Source organism: Tursiops truncatus, chromosome 2 (assembly GCF_011762595.2).
Source record: "Tursiops truncatus isolate mTurTru1 chromosome 2, mTurTru1.mat.Y, whole genome shotgun sequence".
In the NCBI taxonomy this organism is placed as follows: Eukaryota; Metazoa; Chordata; class Mammalia; order Artiodactyla; family Delphinidae; genus Tursiops; species Tursiops truncatus.
The window spans coordinates 144488047-144507214 of NC_047035.1; the positions used below are offsets into that span (position 1 = coordinate 144488047).

Below are 19168 nucleotides of genomic sequence, written 5' to 3' on the forward strand. Positions count from 1 at the left end.
CTCATAATGTCCCTATCTCCTGTACACAAGTAATTAGACCTAGGATCTTGTCAGATTCAGGTTCTTTTTAGAGGTCACAAATACCATGCAGCCAGTATTGTGTGCTTCCTATTACATTCCATTAGCAGCAACATATGAGACAATATCCCATTTTCAATGATAGTTAAGACAGGAAACAACATGCTTGCTTTTATGGATTTTCAAAATAATGTGTTCCTGCCCTAGCAACTGCCAACAATGAGTTATCTTGACCTTTAAAAAAAAAATCATTATAAACTCATGGACTTTGATATATGTACTTCGTTTTAATCCCAAGTCCTTTCTGATGATCAAATTATTCTGTCCCTGAATTAAAAAATACTCATCATACTTTCAATATTCAAGTCTATAAGCTTTTCCTTTAGAAAAAAATTTTTTACACTAGCAAGAACATATCACATAGATTACAATCTGTGTAGCTTTCAAGTTACCTGTTTTTGCCGGGTAATTAAGTCCCAGTCATCAACAAGCCATGGTTTTAGTTCTTCAGGAATCTTTACTTTAACTTCAACTCTGTTCATGAATGTTTCCTCCTAAACAGAAAAAAAGGAAGAGTATTAAACATCTGTCCTTTCTTGCTGCGTAACAGCTCCAAGTGTTTTCTAAAGGCTTTTCTGAACCTTTAGAGCCTCTGGGTATAATCATTTACTCAAATGGACTGCTGGAATTGTCATTTCAAAACTGATAAGTGGAAAGATCATATAGCTAACTCCTGGGAGGAAAGAATCTTATCTTGATAGTCCATTCAATGTCTTTTCATGTGAAAACAAATATTCTTTAGCAAATTTCCTTTTCCTCTATAAATGACCGCTCCAACTTGATGCATTTTAACTTAGTATTTTCAAATGTACTGATTTTGAATAGTCATACCTCCAAAGACTAGCCCAAACATGACTATCTTAAAGTTACATCTTTAATACAGAATATTAAATGTACTATCTTCTAATCTGTCTTCAATAACTTTCTAAAAATACCTAATTTTTAGAACATACCACTGTTTTAACCTCAGCTTCAGAAATGTAAACGACATTGGTTAAAGTTTTAAAACCCCTATTTTCAAAATCGTAACTTTGGAAATTATAAACATACTAAATTAGAAACGAGACACTGTATTCACTTATGTAAGAATCCTACACTATTGTATCCACACACACATGCAGAACTGACAGGCTTTCCTGGCACTTTTTGTGGCTTTACTAAATCATCTTGGGACACACTAAACCATTTAATGTGACCTAGCTAAGTCTATTCAGTCTAATACGAAAGAAATATTTAGTGGTGTACGTGACCACAGAGCTTCACAATGAACACCTGATGATGAATTGGGGGTAAAATCTAGCAGGAACATATCTAGTGCTACAAGTGAAATAAAGATGTATACAAATATATCCTTCATCCAAAAAAGGGAAGTATTTTCACTTCAGTAGTTAACCATGTTAGCAATGCTTTTGAGACACTCAAAGTTCTATGACTTTTACTGTGTTGTAAAATGACAAGATTAAAAATTCTAACATGCTATATATTCATAAACTTAAGGAAAAACTCACATTTTCAACAGTAGGATCTACGCGGGCCCTTTTCTTGCGAGGAGGCTGAGGTGTCTCACTGGTACTGCCACCATCTCCATTTCCAGGTGCTATAAAAATTTGGGGGTCAGGAAGGGGTATTTTTAGCTTAATAAATGAGAAACTCTGTTAAGGAAACTAGTTTCATGACATACCCTCTTTTGACTTTTCCATTACATTGATTTTACTTAAATCTACATTAAAGAATCATATTCCTACCAAAAATGTAACTTTTATAAACAGCTCTACCAAACATCTAGTACAAAGCGACATTTAATAATATTACCATCTTACATTTATTTTTAAAATGTTATTGTCTCAGGATGAGTCATTAAGTAACATGAAAATAATAAACGCTTACAGGCTTCTCCATGGTAGAAAGAGTATGAGTTCTCTACTACTATGTACCTAACTCTGTAACATTGCTGTGACTCATATTTGAGACCATCAACATAAGCTTACTCTAAAACTTCGTAACTTTAAAAATTTAACAGTGAATTCAAAATGCAAATGTTATAAAAGGCAAAATAATTTAAACAAAGTTAATATTCTTACTTTTCTGTTTGTTCTTTTTTGTTTTCCTGAAAGGAGGGAAGAAAAAGAGGAAAGATAAATAATTATTGCTAGTAAAATTGCCTCTGTTTAAATTCCTTTTACCAGGTTAAGTTCATAGAGAAATACTACTGCCTTGTTTGCTAAGATCAGGCAGCGATCTTATTTCCTGCATATTCTCATTCACTACTCAGACACAAGGACTTTTACTGATAGTTGGCTAAATCTATATCTCCCTCCACATACTAGAAAACCAAACCAAAACCCCATCAGGAAACTTCCTTCCAGGGTTATGTTATTCGTTTGTAAGTTTATAGCATGTTAAGTGATAAAAATATACTTCGTGATAATATTATTAGTTCCACAAACAAAAAAAAGCTCCAAAGGTTAAAATATTTTCTCCCAATTACTTTAGTACAGCATAATTTGATTTTAGATTTGTATGTTTCAGACCAATCCATTACTCCACTCTCACTGGTCCAAATTCTTTCACTTTATTTCGTCTCAACTATATTCCTTCCACTACCACACCAAACACTGTTCTCCCATTCGTAGAACAAAGCTAATGTCTTGGTTATCATCTCTAACAGCAACTTAACTCATGTTTATTTATATACACACTAACAAAGAGTAAATTACTAACTTTGATTTTATACATAATTATTTCTGTAATACAAGGAAAACAGTTTACAAACCCACGATTATAGATTCTGCCTGGAGGGACCATAAAAGAACACCTGAATATTTTTACTTTTCTACAGCTTTAATACTTACGAATGTTAACGACCTACAGCTTTACTACTTACGAATGTTAATTAATGTTATTTAATTTAGAGCTTGGGGTTCATTTGATGACTCAAAATTAACTTATCTTGGTTATAAACACAAAAATCTGGCCATCTGATATTACAGGTTTTTCCCTCCTTCTCTAAGGTTAACTTCTGTAACACTAATATTTGTTGGACAGTATTTCTGAGTCAGATTAAACCATGAACTTTTACATGTCAAGAACATGTGCGGACCAAGAGAAGCCAAGAGCCCTTACACTCCTTTCTTACCCAGTCTATACCAAAGAATTAAAGAAAAAATACTGACAACTGAGCTCAACTCTAAAGATCTATAAACTATACTTCAATGAATACCAGTGGTGTAAAAACTCTTGCTTCAACCTTCTTGCTTGTATTAATTAAACATGCAAGCTACTTTCTCAAAGTATGCCAACGGATTTCATACAATAAATAAACTGCTGGTGTTGTCTGACTTCCTATTTCTAAGCCTCAGGGCTAAATGTTATAATCAAATTATGAACTGTTAGACTCAATGTACCTGAAAGAATAACAAGCCCAAAGTCATTCTTGAGAAAAGTCATTCCACTAAATAATGAACCACCAAAGTATGCTTGGAAGCCAAAGCACTGACAAAATTCACGTATATTCACTATTAGTTTATAAAGAATAAGCGCCCAACCTTAAGGACCTAGATGTCAACAAAGTAAAGGTAAATCTGGTTCTCATATTTTCCAACCAGATGCATACATGTTTATGTATATTCAGAGAAAGCTACAGAACAATTACCAAACACTAAAGATGGTGTAAGGTATAAAACTAAACATTAAATATTAAAAATTGTATCAAAATCTCAAATCAAAATGAAAGAATTAAAAAAAAATAAATCTCCAGGTTTAATTACTCAGTATTTTTATTTTAAAATAGATCTTCTATTCTACCAGGGCAAAACAATACTTAAAATTACATGATGCCTTCCTAAGTACTCAGATTACAATCTTATCAAAGTGTCAACGTTCCCATTAAAAGGAAGACTCCTTGAGAAAAAGACTCACCCAAAAAGGTTAAAACCCCAAATATTTCAAAATGCATCATTACCTTCATTACTATCACCTAATTTTTAGGTAGTAAAGTCAGACTAGTTAGGTCTAAAAGCAACAGAATATAATCTCAAGGAAAACATACTTCTCTTAAATCATATTTTAGAGCACGTTACTTTTGATCCTTTGAAAAGAAGCACATGACGGACCACTCATTAAACCTATCTGTTCTTAAAATATTCAAGTGGCAAGAAAAAATGATCTTTTAATAAAAGTTATGATTCTTTATTTTCTTTTATTAAGCTGCCATTCCCACACTGGCTTTCAGGTACATAAACTTATCACACCAATGTGTGTATGCATATGACTTGCACACATAGGCTTATTACCAAGATGTTCTAAATCTTAAGCGTTAACAAGGAATGGTTTTCTTTTTCTTGGGGGTTGAGAGGAGGGAGGATGATTTGAAACCTTAGCATCTCACACAGTTACCATTGGTTTCAAAAGGGGAATTAAAACTAATACACATATTTAGCACTACTGAAAAAGCCAATCTATCCTCCAATCTCAAAATTTGTGTCCTGATAATTCAACACTATACTTGTAAAAGAAAACACATTATATATATACATATTTAATATAACTTAAAAGCAGCATTGTAAGGGACTTCCCTGGTGGTCCAGCTGTTAAAACTTCACACTTCCACTGCAGGGGGCGCGGGTTTCATCCCTGGTTAGGGTACTAAGATCCTACATGCCGCCTGGTGCAGTAAGTAAATACGTAAGTAACTAAATAAATAAATAAATAAATTTTAAAAGAAGGAGGGTTGTGAATGTACTTAATGCCACCCAATTGTACACTTAGAAGAGTTAAGTGGTAAATTTTCACGTTATGTATATTTTACTACATAAAGGAAATATTCCTTTACTAAATAAAGGAAAGGTGGGGGGAGAAAAACTGCTAAGGACTCAGTATGTAATTAAGGAATCAGTATGTAATTAACAGGTATTTTCAGCAACCCAACACCAAGGGGGTTCTCATTGGCATTTTTCCAATCACAACAATGTTCCAGTTTTCATTTTCAATAAATCCTAACAGAAGACAATGTGTGTCAAGTTTGAGTTTCACAAACAGTATGTAAAATTAAAACAAAGATAGAGTTTCTTACACTTCAACATTTTTCTGTTGCAGACCAGAAGTCTTCTTTCCAGGGGCAGCCCCTCTCATCTTCCCCTCTGCATACTGCTCCCTTCAAAAATAATTTCAATAAAATCATCTTAAAATGAATATTTATGTGGAAAAATAAATTGATCACCTGATTCCATTCTGAAATTTATATTCAAATTGAAGTCCCGAGCCTATACATATTGTGGTACAAAGTTTTTATTTAACGAGTTCAACAGAGAGATAATGTATTTACAAAAATCAATTCAAGAAAGGAAGAACAGTAAAAAGGCCTAAGATTCGGCTCTTCTATACTTACGAAAATTAAAATAAATGTAAAAAGTGACAATAGATTCTCATATAACTGAAAATTCCATTTGTTTTAAAATTCACCAATCCCAATGTTTTTTTTAATCTGATCCCATTTTATCATTTCCATTTTCTTAATATTTCAGTTTTGAAATTAAAACAATTACTCTATAGACCACACAGTCTTTCAGGGTTCCTTTTCTCAATGTGCTTTCAGAGGTGAATAACAATGGGGAACCCCCACTTCCTTTCTTATTCCTCCCCCACCAAGTGTACCTTCCAAACAGCCCAGGAGATAAGACCGTAACAATGAGTATGCAACTTCAGAAATTTCCAACAACATCCTGCTCTATTTTCTACCTACCTCTAAGGACAGACTCCAGAAATGATATGTATGCTACTTCCTTTCCCCAGGAGAAGCTTTTCTGATCACTTGAAGTCAAAGTCATAACACAGCAGCTGACAGGTCCCAAGGATCATTTTAAAGGCAGGCAGCCAACATGACTTCCATTGTGGATTTCATTTCCAAAAATTAACTTACAGGCATTTCTCCTCATATTCATGTTGCAAAACAAACTTACTGATTGGCTTTTTGAAGTTCTCGTTGTTTCTGCAAATTGGTGTCCACGTATTTGAGTACTCTGCTTTCTGGAACCCATTCATCCCAACTGAAAAAGAGAAAAGTTAAAATATCATTCAAAACTATTTCATTATTACTCAGACTGTCCTCCCACTATGTTTTTTTAGAAATACAAGAGGCAAGACTTTAGACTTCTCTGAACTAATTTGACGAACTGGCATTACAAGTTCATTCTCAACTAAAGTGAAAATCTGTTCTGTAAAAAGGCAGTAAAGGGACTTCCCTCGTGGTCCAGTAGTTAAGAAACCACCTTCCAATGGAGGGGATGCAGGTTCTATCCCTGGTCAGGGAACTAAGATCCCACATGCCACGCAGCAACTAAGTCTGCACACCAGAACCACTGAGACGTGCGCCACAACTAGAGAGCCCGCATGCTGCAACTACAGAGCCCACGCACCACAACTAGAGAAGCCCGCATGCCACAATGAAAGATCCCATGTGCCACAACTAAGATCCAGTGCAGCCAAAGAATAAATAAAAGTTTTTTAAAGGCAATAAACATATTCTCAGAAGCAACATTCCAAATCTAAACTGCGAGTCCAAAAAGAGATTATTCAAATTGTTTTTTTAAATGGCATAAAAGCATGGCATTTAACATAAGAGCCCCTAAGCAACTATCCTTACAGAATAAAGGTACCTAAAAGAACTTTAATTCCAAAAAAACCATGAGGCACAGGAATCCATAATAAGCTGACTTCTTAAAGAACTAAAACTAACTGGCTGGTTGCCTGGGATACAGAACTACAGAACTCTCTGTGCCTTAGTTTCACCCGTAAAATGAGGATAATAGTACCTATCTCGTAGGATTGTTATGAGAATTAAATAATACATATAAAACACTTGAGAGTTTGACATAAAAAATAAACACTCAAGGTCTGTCAGAAACATATTAGGAGGTCTACAATACGGAATACCATCTAGATCAGCTCAGCTAAGACTGTAAATTGAAGTGTTACAATGGTTATCACTCACTCACAAACGAATACACCAACTTTCGAGGCAAAACCATTCTTGGTGTTCTAAACATCAAAAGATAGAACCAACCACTCTCTTAAAATATCCAGTTGCTAAGGCCTTCTGGCACTTAGAAAAGCTCCTTCAAAACAAGATCTTTTTTTTAAATTTTATTTTATTGATGTATAGTTGATTTACAATGTTGTGTTCACTTCTACTATACAGCAAAGTGATCCAGTAATACATATATTTACATTCCTTTCTTATTCTTTTCCATTATATTTTATCAGAGGACACTGAATATAGTTCCCTGTGCCATAGTAGGACCTTGTTGTTCAGAACAGGATTTCTGATGTGGCTTTTTTTCCAAAGGGGAAAACAAAGATAAGGTATTTCTTAGGGAATGCTGAACTTTTTGTGCAAATTTTTTCCTCCTGCTGATGGAGCTCCTTTAGTGACACAAAAAGATGTATCCTCAAAGTCTTTTATTTAATAATTTCCCACCTTTGACCTCTTATGTAAGACAGCCAAAAGAAGAATAAAAACTAAAAAGCAATCCTCAACATGATCTCCTAGAGAAAACTTTAAAACATGCATTTACCTAGAGGTCAGGAGGGGGTGGTGTACTGAGGGAGCTCCTTCAGGAACAGGAAAAAGTGCTACAATATCCTCACGTGTCTTCAAAGTTTTTTCAGAGCGCCTGGGCCTCACAGCACTTCTGATACAGACAGCATAGTACAAAGTAATCTCAGTAACTAGGTGTAGAATTTAGCTTAAGCTTTAAGATTTATTTACAAATATAATACTTAAATGTCTGTGTCAACAAATTCCAATAAGGTTTTTGAGAATTTAGAAATATCTTACTATCTATTGTGCTTTTGAAAAGTATACATTTACTGAAGTTTAAGAAAATTCCAGTTTGGAGATTGAGCTTTTGTGGTATGCTTTTCTGAAAGTACAGTATCCTATGAACTGTACTCAAAATGAGGATCTGATTCTTATACCTGTTGCAATTCTCTCTAAATTAAAGGGAGCTAGCAAATTTTTATTTACCACAAAGTTCTATTTTAGAACCTTGCAAATTCCTTCCCCCGATATAAAATGCATCTAAATAAGGACCTTGATCTAAAAGCCAATTCTTGAGTTTCCTTCACATGTCAGGAGCTGAAAACCCTTGCTGAACCACATGAAAATGAAATGACAACATCTTTTGCTCTGAAGAACACCACTACTAGGGTAGTAACTGAAGGCCAAATATCCAGAAATTTTTACACATAGCTCAAGCATAAAAGAATCTCAGAATTTTCTAAAGGTAGCTTGTCATTAATTCCCAAAGTTACAATGATCCATGGCACTACTTACACAGCACTAAATAAAAACATAACATACTTGCTGGGTATTTGAGCAACTCCTCCTCCTTTCTGTATGGATTTAAAGGCTTCTCTAAATACTTATTAAAGATCAAAAATTTCAAAATTCCTTATATTCATCTATACACCAAAACAACTACAAAAAACACATCCTTGTTAATATTCCTCAACGTCTACAAAGATATAAAGACCTCCAATATTTAGTGCTATTTTTTCCTTAATTCTTTTTACAAGGAGTAATATATAAAATGAGACAAACAAAAAACCAAAAAAACTGTGTACCCTATCATTTATTTGTTACTAGATAACGTAACAAAGGAAACAAAGGTTTATTTTCAAGCAACACTATCAGAAAATGCAAGCATTTTATGTATTTCCACAATTTCTTATAAGCTACAAATGCCACTTAAAACCCAGTCTTCACACTGTACATACCTACATGTAATTTTATAGAAAATATTATACATGAAAGAATTAAGCACAAAAGCTGTCTTCACTCTATTAAGATGAAATCCTAAAACAGTTACAGTGTACACGGGGATGGGGTCAGATCTATTCCACGAATTTGCTATTTGCTTTTCTTTAATTTCCTGGATAGACTTCCCATACATGATATGCATAAATAAGATATTCTATTTCCTATAGAGAACTGAGATTCTCTTTATATCTTGATATACTCTCAACTTTACCTGACGTTAACAGAATATTGACATATAACATATTAAGTCTAGTAAAAGACTGCAATACAGTTTTAAACACTTCATTTTTTTAACAGGGAAGAAAAAGCCATAAACTACACTGGGATCCAGAAGATAAACTTTCCTGGATATTACCTTCAATTTAGCATTAATCCTGAAATCCCATTTAAAATCATAGACATTTACTTCTATTAAGACCAAAGGAGGGACTTCCCTGGTGGCGCAGTGGTTAACAATCCGCCTGCCAATGCAGGGAACACGGGTTCGAGCCCTGGTCCGGGAAGGTCCCGAATGCTGCTGAGCAATTGGATCCGTGCGCCGCAACTACTGAAGCCTGCACGCCTGGAGCGCGTGCTCTGCGGCAGGAGGGGCCACTGCAGTGGGAGGCCCGTGCACCACAATGAAGAGTGGCCCCCGCTCACCACAACTAGGGAAGGCCCGTGCACAGCAACAAAGACCCAGCACAGCCAAAGATAAATAAATAAAATAAATTTAAAAAAAAAAAGAAAAAGACCAAAGGATTAAAAGCCCACAGGGTCACTCTGAGTTACTGTATTACCAACATATTATTATTATAAATATTTTAATTATCATTAACTGGAAAAAATCATTTGTTTTTTACACCTTTTACATCTCTACCTTTCTACAATTATACTAATGGAAGAAAATGTAAGGGTCTGGTATTTCTTCTTAGCTAAAACCATTTTGTGATAAAATTTTCTAACTAATAAATAAAACTAACTGGGTTGGTCACCTGGCTATGGGACTGTATGAAAGACGACCAAAGTCACAGAGTCAGTAAATGTCAAGGAGAAAAGCTCCTTCCAAAGCAAGAGTATTCATCAAATCAGATGGCAGTGCTCACTTGGAGAGCTACCAGAGTATGGCTACCAGAGTATGGCTAAGGTGACACAAAGCTTTAAAATCTGCTAGAAAACAACTCCTCTAGCACTACACTTTCTGGCAGTACTATTTTTGAAGCACAAAACACCATTAATAAAATTAAAATCCTCTCATAGTAAAAATTATACGCTACTCAATTACAAGCACCAAAAATGAATTAAATTATCAAATGTGATATTTATGGGCCCCAAGAAGAAGGACCCATCACTGACAAAGAGCTCCAATGGCTAAACATTCTAGAATGTGTTCAATCTATAACCACTGTCCACTCCCAGCAACATCAATATCACTTCTAAAAAAGAAAAAAAAGTTTTAACTCTTTGGGGTGCAAAATTAGGTTCTGTAACTAAATTTCTGTACCTCTGTTAGGTCATATGCCAAAAAGTGAACCACACAAATTCACTTTGTTAGCATTTAATTATGCTTCTAAAGTTCAAAACATGAGCTGGTTAATACTTCCAAATCAGGCAATCTTTTTCCTCCTCCCCCCGCTTCTAGGTAGAAAAAGCCAACTAGCTTTGAGTATAACTGCTTGAAATACCATATGTAATCACTAAGTTTGTGTTAAGGCAAAAAACTCAAGCTGTCTTAAAATGTACCAAAACCAGAAAATAGTTGGGCTAATTATTATTAGACATTATACCGGAACACAAGAAATACTCCAAGAATGTAAAATAAAATGGCTGTAGGGGACTTCCCTGGCGGTCCAGTAGTTAAGACTCCAAGCTTCCAGTGCAGGCGGCGTGGGTTTGATCCCTGGTCAGGGAACTAAGCTAAGATCCCACATGCTGCGCAGTGCAGCAAAAAAAAAAAAAAAAAAAAAAAAAAAAAGGCTGTATACCCTAATTTCTATTCTATTTTCATCACACTACAAATGGTTCACCTTTGCCTCAACATGTATTTACATTAAAACTGCAAAAATTAAGAAGCATATGCTTGTTATCAGTCTACGACACAAAGCTACCTTGTTAATTATAAATAAAACATTGCTTTTAAAGATCTAATACTCACTTTTTATTCCAACCACTGTAATGTATAAAGTATTTCACTTGTTTATCCTTTATGGCAACCTTTACACACTGAAATAAAAAAGAAAAAGTTCACTTAGAAATACTGAAGGAAATAAAAAAGACTACCTGGATAATTTTCAAGTGACCAATCTTTCAAAGACAAACTCTACACTTAAACTCTCTGGTGGCCAAAATGAACATAATAAGATGCAACTCTTTAAAAGAACATTATTTAAACTTTCAGACTACTTAGGTATTCAGAGTTATAAAACTGCCGAACAGTCTTAAAATTTGTTGGAGTCAGTCCAACAAATCTGAAGAACCATAAGCACAAAAGGTCCCCCTAAAACCTTAAATCACTGGGCTAGATAAGCTATCCAAGGACAGCTAATGAAAACAGTATTTGTGCTTTCTCAAAGTCCAACTAGCCAAAAGCTACATTTATTTCAAAAATAAATTCAGCTGAAGAATTATTAAATTCTTTTAAAGAATTAAAAATAATTTTGAATAATTTGAATCATTAAAAAATTTCATTAGTTTACACAAGGCAATAGCTGTTCTGCTGCAGATTATCAGCAACTAGCAAAGTGACAGATGAAAAACATCTTGTGTTCTTCTTAAAAGCAGCCAAACAAATTGGATCCAATCATTAGAAGTCATTAACTATGAAAAAGTGAGGGCTGTCTGGATTTAAGTTTTTATCAGATGCAAATCAAGAGAACCACAATAGTTTAAGCTATTTCAATCACCATTTAAAATTGTTCACTGGAGTGTTTCTGCTGCCAGAGCAGAAAAATCTGCCAGTCCAGTAGTTTGTCAGAAGTTGATACAACAAAAAAAAACTTGGACTCAGAATATATTATAAGCTGCAGCGGTATTATACCATTAAGATATACGTGCACACACAAAAAGTTCTTGACCATCTCCATGAATCCAGTTTCAGCCATTTAAGAACTTTAAAAACATACATCCACTCTGTATTCAAAATAAGTAAAAAGTAGTGAAAATGGTTAGTCACACTGACACTTTAGTCTTACTTTCTGAGACATATTCACCTAGAACATACATTGAAATTGCCTTTAAATATTATACTGTTCAGCATACTGTTCATTTTTTAAAAACTACCACTGTAAAAGAAGTTGACACACCTTAAATATTTGTGCTAAAAAAGTTACCAGAAACAAAATACTAAGAACACCTTTGACTTCGTAATGCATCATCCCACTTACCTTTGGCTAAATGGAAAATCAGTTTTTATTACCTGAGCACAACACTGATACAGAGAAAAGGGAAAGGGAACCCCCCCGGAACCCCTCCACAATTCAGACTTTGCCAAACAATCCAACAAGTAAGTTAAATGTACTCATCTTAAATGTTAGTTTTTACCTTTAATGTAACTACTCAGTGCTTACTCAGCACATTATATTTGCAAATAAAGTTAACTTTGGCAGTATTTTCTCACAAGTCATTAACTACAAAATGCTATTTTGCTCCCATAAATAGTCAATATTCTATCTTTCCCCTCAAATGCTCTTTCCAACTACTGGACCTTTAGCAGCTCAGTAAGATGAATGGCAAGACAGCAATGCTTTATAAGACCCACTAAGAAAACAGTAAGACATCCATAAGGAGAAGATGAGGAACTATGAATCTATGAAAATCTATGAAAAAGGTAGCTCTCACTAAAGCTACCAACCACTGAAAACTGATATTATCCAACCAGTAATTTCAGCCAACTTTTCAAGAGAAAACAAGTTTAATACCTTTGCTTCATAAAGAAGAGGCCCATGGAAGCACAGCACTCTCTCACCTGTAAAAGTAAAAAAGACAAAAAAAAAAAGTACTGGGTTAGTTGTGATTTATCTTCATATGTAAGAATATGCACATCTGGTTGTGATGGAGAGCCGTCACACCTGTACCATGGTACTCCTCAAAAGAGTAGGCAAGTGGGTAAGGCAATGCATCCATCAACGCTTCAGATCAAACTTCAATACAACAAAAACACCTTAGCAACTGATGTAAACAACAAAAAGTAATCAGGATATCAATCTATTAAAATCATCAAATCATCTATCACCTAAACAAATTAAATCTACTGTAGCTATCTACTGGCAGAATTGGTTTATTTTTCAATGTACTGATACATGTGGTATTTAAAGACATCTTAAGTTTAGGACCTTATGCTCTACCTATTCCTTCTCTGCTTCCAACCGTCTTAAACTGATTAAACTAAGAAAAACAATCTGTGCATAAAAATTTCTATGTGCATCAGATACAGCTGTTTTTTTAAAAAAAGAGGTCCCACTATGTTCATGCCTTCAGTGTGTTCAATGATGTTCTGGGTGTTGGGCTGCTTCAATGGGAAAAAGTAAAAAAAAAAAAAAAAAAGAAAAGAAAAAAACCCAGACAATTCTAACCTTTGGAACTTACACTCTGTGTTGCATCTACCATTAAGACTTGCAAGACTAAATAAAATGTTAGGGACTGGAATAAGATCTGGAAGACACCCCTGCTCATCAGACAAATCAGGCAGGCAATTCCTGGCAGTACCTTAAAATATCATTTGATTGTAGAAGAAATAGACTTCTCACATTATTTTCGGTCCACTTGATTTCAACAGGCCCAGAGGTAACAAAAATGCCAACAGAGTCAGCTCTTTCAGCTCTAAAATTAAATTAAAATAGCCTACTAGCTCGTTTCTGAAAAGACTACAGGGCAGTATAGGTGACACTGACATGTAACCAAACAGTTTTGCACAATTTACTGGATTTCCTATTTTAACTATCTTCATAAGCAGTAAGAAGAGTGACTGATGAGCTACTTGGGTAGGTCACAGGGAAGGGCCCATGCTGAGGAAAGCAACTGGTACCAAAGCATAGAAGAAACATGACAAATTCTTGTGCAGTGGTCCACTCTGAGGAACCACTGCCTGAGGCTACTAGGCCTATGCAGAAAAAGTGGAGACTAGAAACAAGGAGACCAAAGACTTCTCCCAACTGTCAGGGATAAGAACAGAAAATAGGTATGAATCAAAAGCAGTGAGGAGGACAGCTAAGCCAAAGTAGAAACACTTTAAACTGACTTCCAGCATGGTGGGAGCATTAATGAGAAAAGGAAATGGGGGGAGAGGTTTCTGATCAATTTTGGAGTAAGTTACAGTGCCTACAGGACATCCAAACTGGAGCCATCTGCTAAGCAGTTGAGTACATGTGTCTGGAGGGCAAGAGAAAGCTAGGCTGGAGCCACTGCTGAATACGGTGGATAAGAATGAGACCATGGGGATATAGATAAGGTATAGGGCCTAAAGAGCAGCGCCAAAGATCAGACCTGTGTACCCAAATTTAACACTCCAGGTACTCTCTAAAGGCACTCTGAAAATGGCCTCACTCCCCTCTCCCTCCTTTTGGTGGCTGCCTCCAAAGACAATTGCACTGAGGCTAAGACCTTTTGACCTCCATTCTAGCTACCTGGCCCTAATATCCTGTTGAAAAAATATACAGTAAGTTGAAGAGCATGACCCAGGATAACAAATGCCTATTTTTTTCATGGAAGTGTTAACTGGGGACTGTTAATTGGGTAAGGAGCAAACCACAGTCTCAGGTATTTTCTTTAAATCTTTCTTCACTCTTAATCCTTTCTAGTATCAAACTACAAAGGTAATTTTGCCCAATGCTCTAAAATTCCAAGGGTGACGCGATTCCAATTCCCCATCCTCCCACTCGTTTGCTTACTGGGAACATTACTCGAATTCCAGCATCAGTCAGTCTCCTAACAAGCTAAAAGTCCTCCCCCAGACAATGGGCTAGTTGCCCAATAGCTTTCTTTACCTTATGCTTTAACATTTCAAGTGGAAGACCAAGTCGAGTGCAAAACAGTCACTGTGCTTAAAAACTGCTTATAACATGTTGCACCATTATTAAATAAAAACTTCCAAGTTTAAAAGAACCATTTAGAAAAAAAACTGTTTCTGATCATTCGTATTTCCACCATTACAGAAGCTCAATTCTTCTGCAGTGTTATAATTCTGTGAGTTCCAACAGAATATTCGTTTTTCCTTACAAGATATTCTCTGAAGATGTCTTATAAATAATTATAATTTCTTAAAGATGGTTACAACTTTGACACAAGAGTAGAAAACATGTCTGGAAAGTGGTGGTAATGGTTAAGTGCAGAGACTCTTGGGTAGCTTTCAAAACCTTACAGATACACTAGTTCATACTCTTCTCTAATTCACCACTATAGCAGCACATGGATTCTCCTTCGCTGTTATCACTCTTACCATCCCTCTAGTTTAGAACTAAAGCACTTCCTCCAGTAAGCCAACCTTAACTGTCGCACACCTGGGTGATCTTCCTTTCATATCCTACAGTGGGGATTAATTTTTTGTGCCATGGATCCTTCACAGTCTGGTTAAGCCTTTGGGCCTATTCCCAGAATTTTTCTACAAACACGTAAAACAGTATTACAAAAGAAACCAACTGTATTGAAATAGTTACCAAAACATTTAAAATATCACGTTCTATGGTTTTATATGAGCTTCTTAATGGATATAAGCATTTAGCCACTGATCCAATTACTACCACAACTCTGAAATAATGACGAGCATACATTTCGTCTCAATGTATCTCCCACCACTGTAATGCTGGGACATGAAAACATCCAGTTAATACTACTGCGGTTTTTTGTTTCTTTGTTTGCTTTGCTTGTTTTGTGGGGGAGGGGTTCTAACATTCACAACTGAAAAATACTAAATTTTAGTTAGACAATAGAAACCAACACTTTTTCCCGTTCAAGTTCACGGATCTTCTGAATTATAAACACTGACCCTAGATTAAGAATCCCTGCTCCAAAATATCTGGTTAAAAAAAAAAAAGGCAATCCATAGAAGGTAGTCACACAGCTTCTCAGCGTGAGAGAAAGCAGATATTAAGAGTCAGTCACAGCAGACACACGCTTAGAAACATCTTAAATATTCCACAGAGTTACAATATACTTGGGTTTTGTGTAAACGACTAATGCACATTAAAGTTTGAAAATCGCTACAACAATTTTTTGCAGACGTCTCGACATCTACGGTAACCAACACATCCATAATAATGAAAGGGAATTTTAAAGTGTTCTTGCTTGCCTCACAGAATTTTACTTCCATTTTAGTTTACTCCTAAACCTCCACTTTAATATAAATGATTGGATACGTTAATTGTGGAAATTAAAGAGCTGTCTTCTTCGACGGTTGAAATCAGATTCTACCGTCGGCCGAGACATGTCGATCAAAGACAATAAAAACTCAACTTTCAAATCAGTTAACCAAGTATTGCTGCAATTGGTCAAACAACTGCTGTACTTAAAAGATAACAGCAAGGCAATGGGACTTCTAGGTGGAAACATAATACCGCGTTCAGGTAGCTTTTATTTATTGCTTTACAAGCAACCGCACAGCGAGAGCGCAGTCACATCCCCATAGGATCTTGGCACTCGGCTTTTCGGTAAGCAAAGAGACGCCTGCCGGCAACACAAAGCCGACCCAGACGCTCGCGCTTTTTCTCTCCAGTTCCCACCCACCTCCCTGGGGTAAGCATCGGGGAACCGGTTCCCGCGCGGGAGCGGGCGAAGAAGGGGGCGCTGTATCTGCCCTAAAGCGGCGTCGGCGGCCGAGAGCCGGGGACCCAGGCGCCGGCGGCCATGATGGCGCGGCCATCTTGCAGCAGCCATTTTACAACGCAGTTCTCCCGCCCCGAGACGCGAAGCCCACCCCCCCAGCCGCAGCCCGGCGGCTCCACCGAGCGCGACCACCTCCGGACTCGAGGCCCCCCGAGAGCGCCAGGCGTTGGCCGCCCACGCGGCCGGGGTGCTCCGCGCCGGCGCCCGAAACCGCCGCCGCTGACTCCCCTCCCCCACGCCACATCACTTCCCCTGACGGCCGCCATGGCGCTCCAGTCGCCTCCCTACAATAGGCTACTTTCTCCGCGCCCTCTTCCTCAGAACAAACACTGCACTAAGGCTTTGCCACGCGGCAATGGCTCCCTCTGCCACTCTAACGCCTGCCTAACGCTTTCACTTCACAAGGTATTTTCTCCTCATGACGCACCGAAATAACCCGCCGCAATGCGCTTTCCCCGCACAAAGCCCTGTCCGCCGCCTCCTCTGGGCGCAGCCCTTGCCACCCCCGGCCCCCAAACCTCAACCACCCCGAGCCCGCCTCCCTCTCCTGCGCCGATAGATGCCTTTTCCCCAGGAGCTTAGACTCACCCTCCTGGAATTTAGGCTTCGGGTCCTGCTTCGGCGCCATTTATAAGTGATTCGCCGCCGCCGCCGCCTCCTCCTTCTCCCACCACCCCCGACTACCGCCCCCTACTCTCTACCCCACCCAACTGCGCGTCAGACGCGCCGTCAGCCACCGCCAACTCTACATCCTGGGCCCGATTTGCCAGCGGCCGCAGACCTCACAGCATCGCGACCCGCGCAGCCGCCGCTCCAGCCAACGGCTGCCCTCCGCGCACGCGCCCCTGCGCCCGCGCCGCCCCGGGGCACGCCGGGATCGGTAGTTCCCGGGCGCTTGAGGCGCCGCGGTGTGGGGGAGGGGTGGCGGCCTCTTCCCACCCCCTACCCCAGGACCGCCTGGGGTTTTTAAAGTCGGGATTTGATTTTGCTTGTTTGTTGGAGCGAGGGCAAGGGAAGGCAGTGCCTCACTTTAAGAATGGGAGAGGCCCAGTTGCGGAGGCCCACGGGCAGTACAGGGCCACAATGATGTGGGCTTTGAAATGGCCTGAGAGAAAAGGCTGCTTCCTGAAGCCTACTTTCAGTAGCATCTCGAGTAGTTTCCGCCTAGAAAAGTTTCACGGCCAGCAATCTGGCCAGAAGGGGGGTAGGCAGTGGAGTCCGCGTCTAGAAGTTTCGTTGTTTAGCAAGCTCACTGACAGTTTATTTGGTGGGACTGACGGCCATCTGTCGGGTCCTGCACCTCCCCTTCTCCAGCCTGGGTCCTGCGGAAATGAGGACGGGGAGGGAGACACTAGGCAGGCTGTGGGGCCGAGCTCTGGCTTTTTGGGGTGATGTGCTTATGCCCGCCGCCCAAAGAGGCTACCGTGAATAATACCAAGTAATACCCACGCTGGGGTTCTGCACCTGTCCTATGTGTGCACTTTTTGGTCACCTGATGTCTTTGAACTGTTACTGAGTACACACACAGTTTAAACGAATTTCCTCGTGTCGTTCCCCTGTTCAAAAAGTCTGTAGTTTGCTCACCTGCAAAGTGGGGAGAATAAGACCACCTTTCCATCGGTGTACTGTGAGACTTGCATGGAAAGGCTCAGTGCAGCGCTGAACAGTGAATCGACGCTCAGCAAACGTTAAGGATGATCAATCCCAAGGTCCTTAGCTTGGCATTTGAAGTCCTTCCACAAACAGTCCCCCACCGTCCTCCAGGCTTTGTGCTTGTCTCCATGCCTTTTCTAAACCCTCCCCTGAGCATGCTATGCACCCCATGAATTCCAGACCCCTCTCCATTTATCTGACTCCAGTTTCTCCTTCAGTCTTGCCTGAACACAAGCCCTTCTTTGACCACAGAAACCCACAAAGAACCCTCACTCCATTTGTCTGCACAGCATCTGGTCTGTTCCACTCCTTAGAATATCAAAGAAAGGGGCAAGGGCCTCTTTGTGACCCCATCACCACACCAAAACTCTGAAGTATACTTCTTTTAACGTTTTGAATACAGAATATTTTTAAATAATTCAAAATTCAATAATTCAAATTAATTTTAATATAAAACTGAAGATAGTGAGACTTCTCTGGCTGTCTAGTGGTTAAGACTCCAGTTGGATCTGTGGTCGGGGGAACTGAGATCCTGCATGCTGTGCAGTGCAGAAAAAAAAAAAGAAAGAAAACAAAAACAAACAAAAGGAATTGGACGGCTTGGCTAATCTCTCTATGCTCTTTCCTTATCTGCAAAATGTACCTCATTGGCTTATTCTGAGGATAAGAATCAGATAATGTGCATGAAGCTTTAACAACAACAACAAAAAAAAGTGAAGATAGTGAGAAGTCCCTTTCCCACTTCAGTCCCTCATCTGCTCCTTCCCCCACAAAGGTACTACTATTGTAAGTTGTTTGAGTATCCTTGCAGTTTCTTTATCCTAG

General features: G+C 38.3%; 1 protein-coding gene across 3 annotated transcripts in view; it reads right to left on the bottom strand.

Annotated features, from left to right (window-relative positions):
- MORF4L1 (mortality factor 4 like 1) overlaps positions 1-17417 on the bottom strand; it is a 35082-nt gene extending 17665 nt beyond the window's left edge. The window contains exons 1-9 of one of the 3 annotated variants that reach the window (XM_019945786.3): positions 17279-17417; positions 12793-12839; positions 11031-11098; positions 7650-7766; positions 6036-6122; positions 5150-5230; positions 2160-2185; positions 1587-1675; positions 471-572 (exon numbers count right to left, since the gene is read on the bottom strand). In XM_019945786.3, the coding sequence (XP_019801345.1) occupies positions 471-572; positions 1587-1675; positions 2160-2185; positions 5150-5230; positions 6036-6122; positions 7650-7766; positions 11031-11098; positions 12793-12839; positions 17279-17318 (657 nt within the window). In that variant the 5' untranslated portion in view covers positions 17319-17417. The remainder of the gene's footprint in view (positions 1-470; positions 573-1586; positions 1676-2159; positions 2186-5149; positions 5231-6035; positions 6123-7649; positions 7767-11030; positions 11099-12792; positions 12840-17278) is intronic. The other 2 variants (XM_004317826.4, XM_004317827.4) reach the window with 2 other exon arrangements.
- Positions 17418-19168: the final 1751 nt, after the last annotated feature.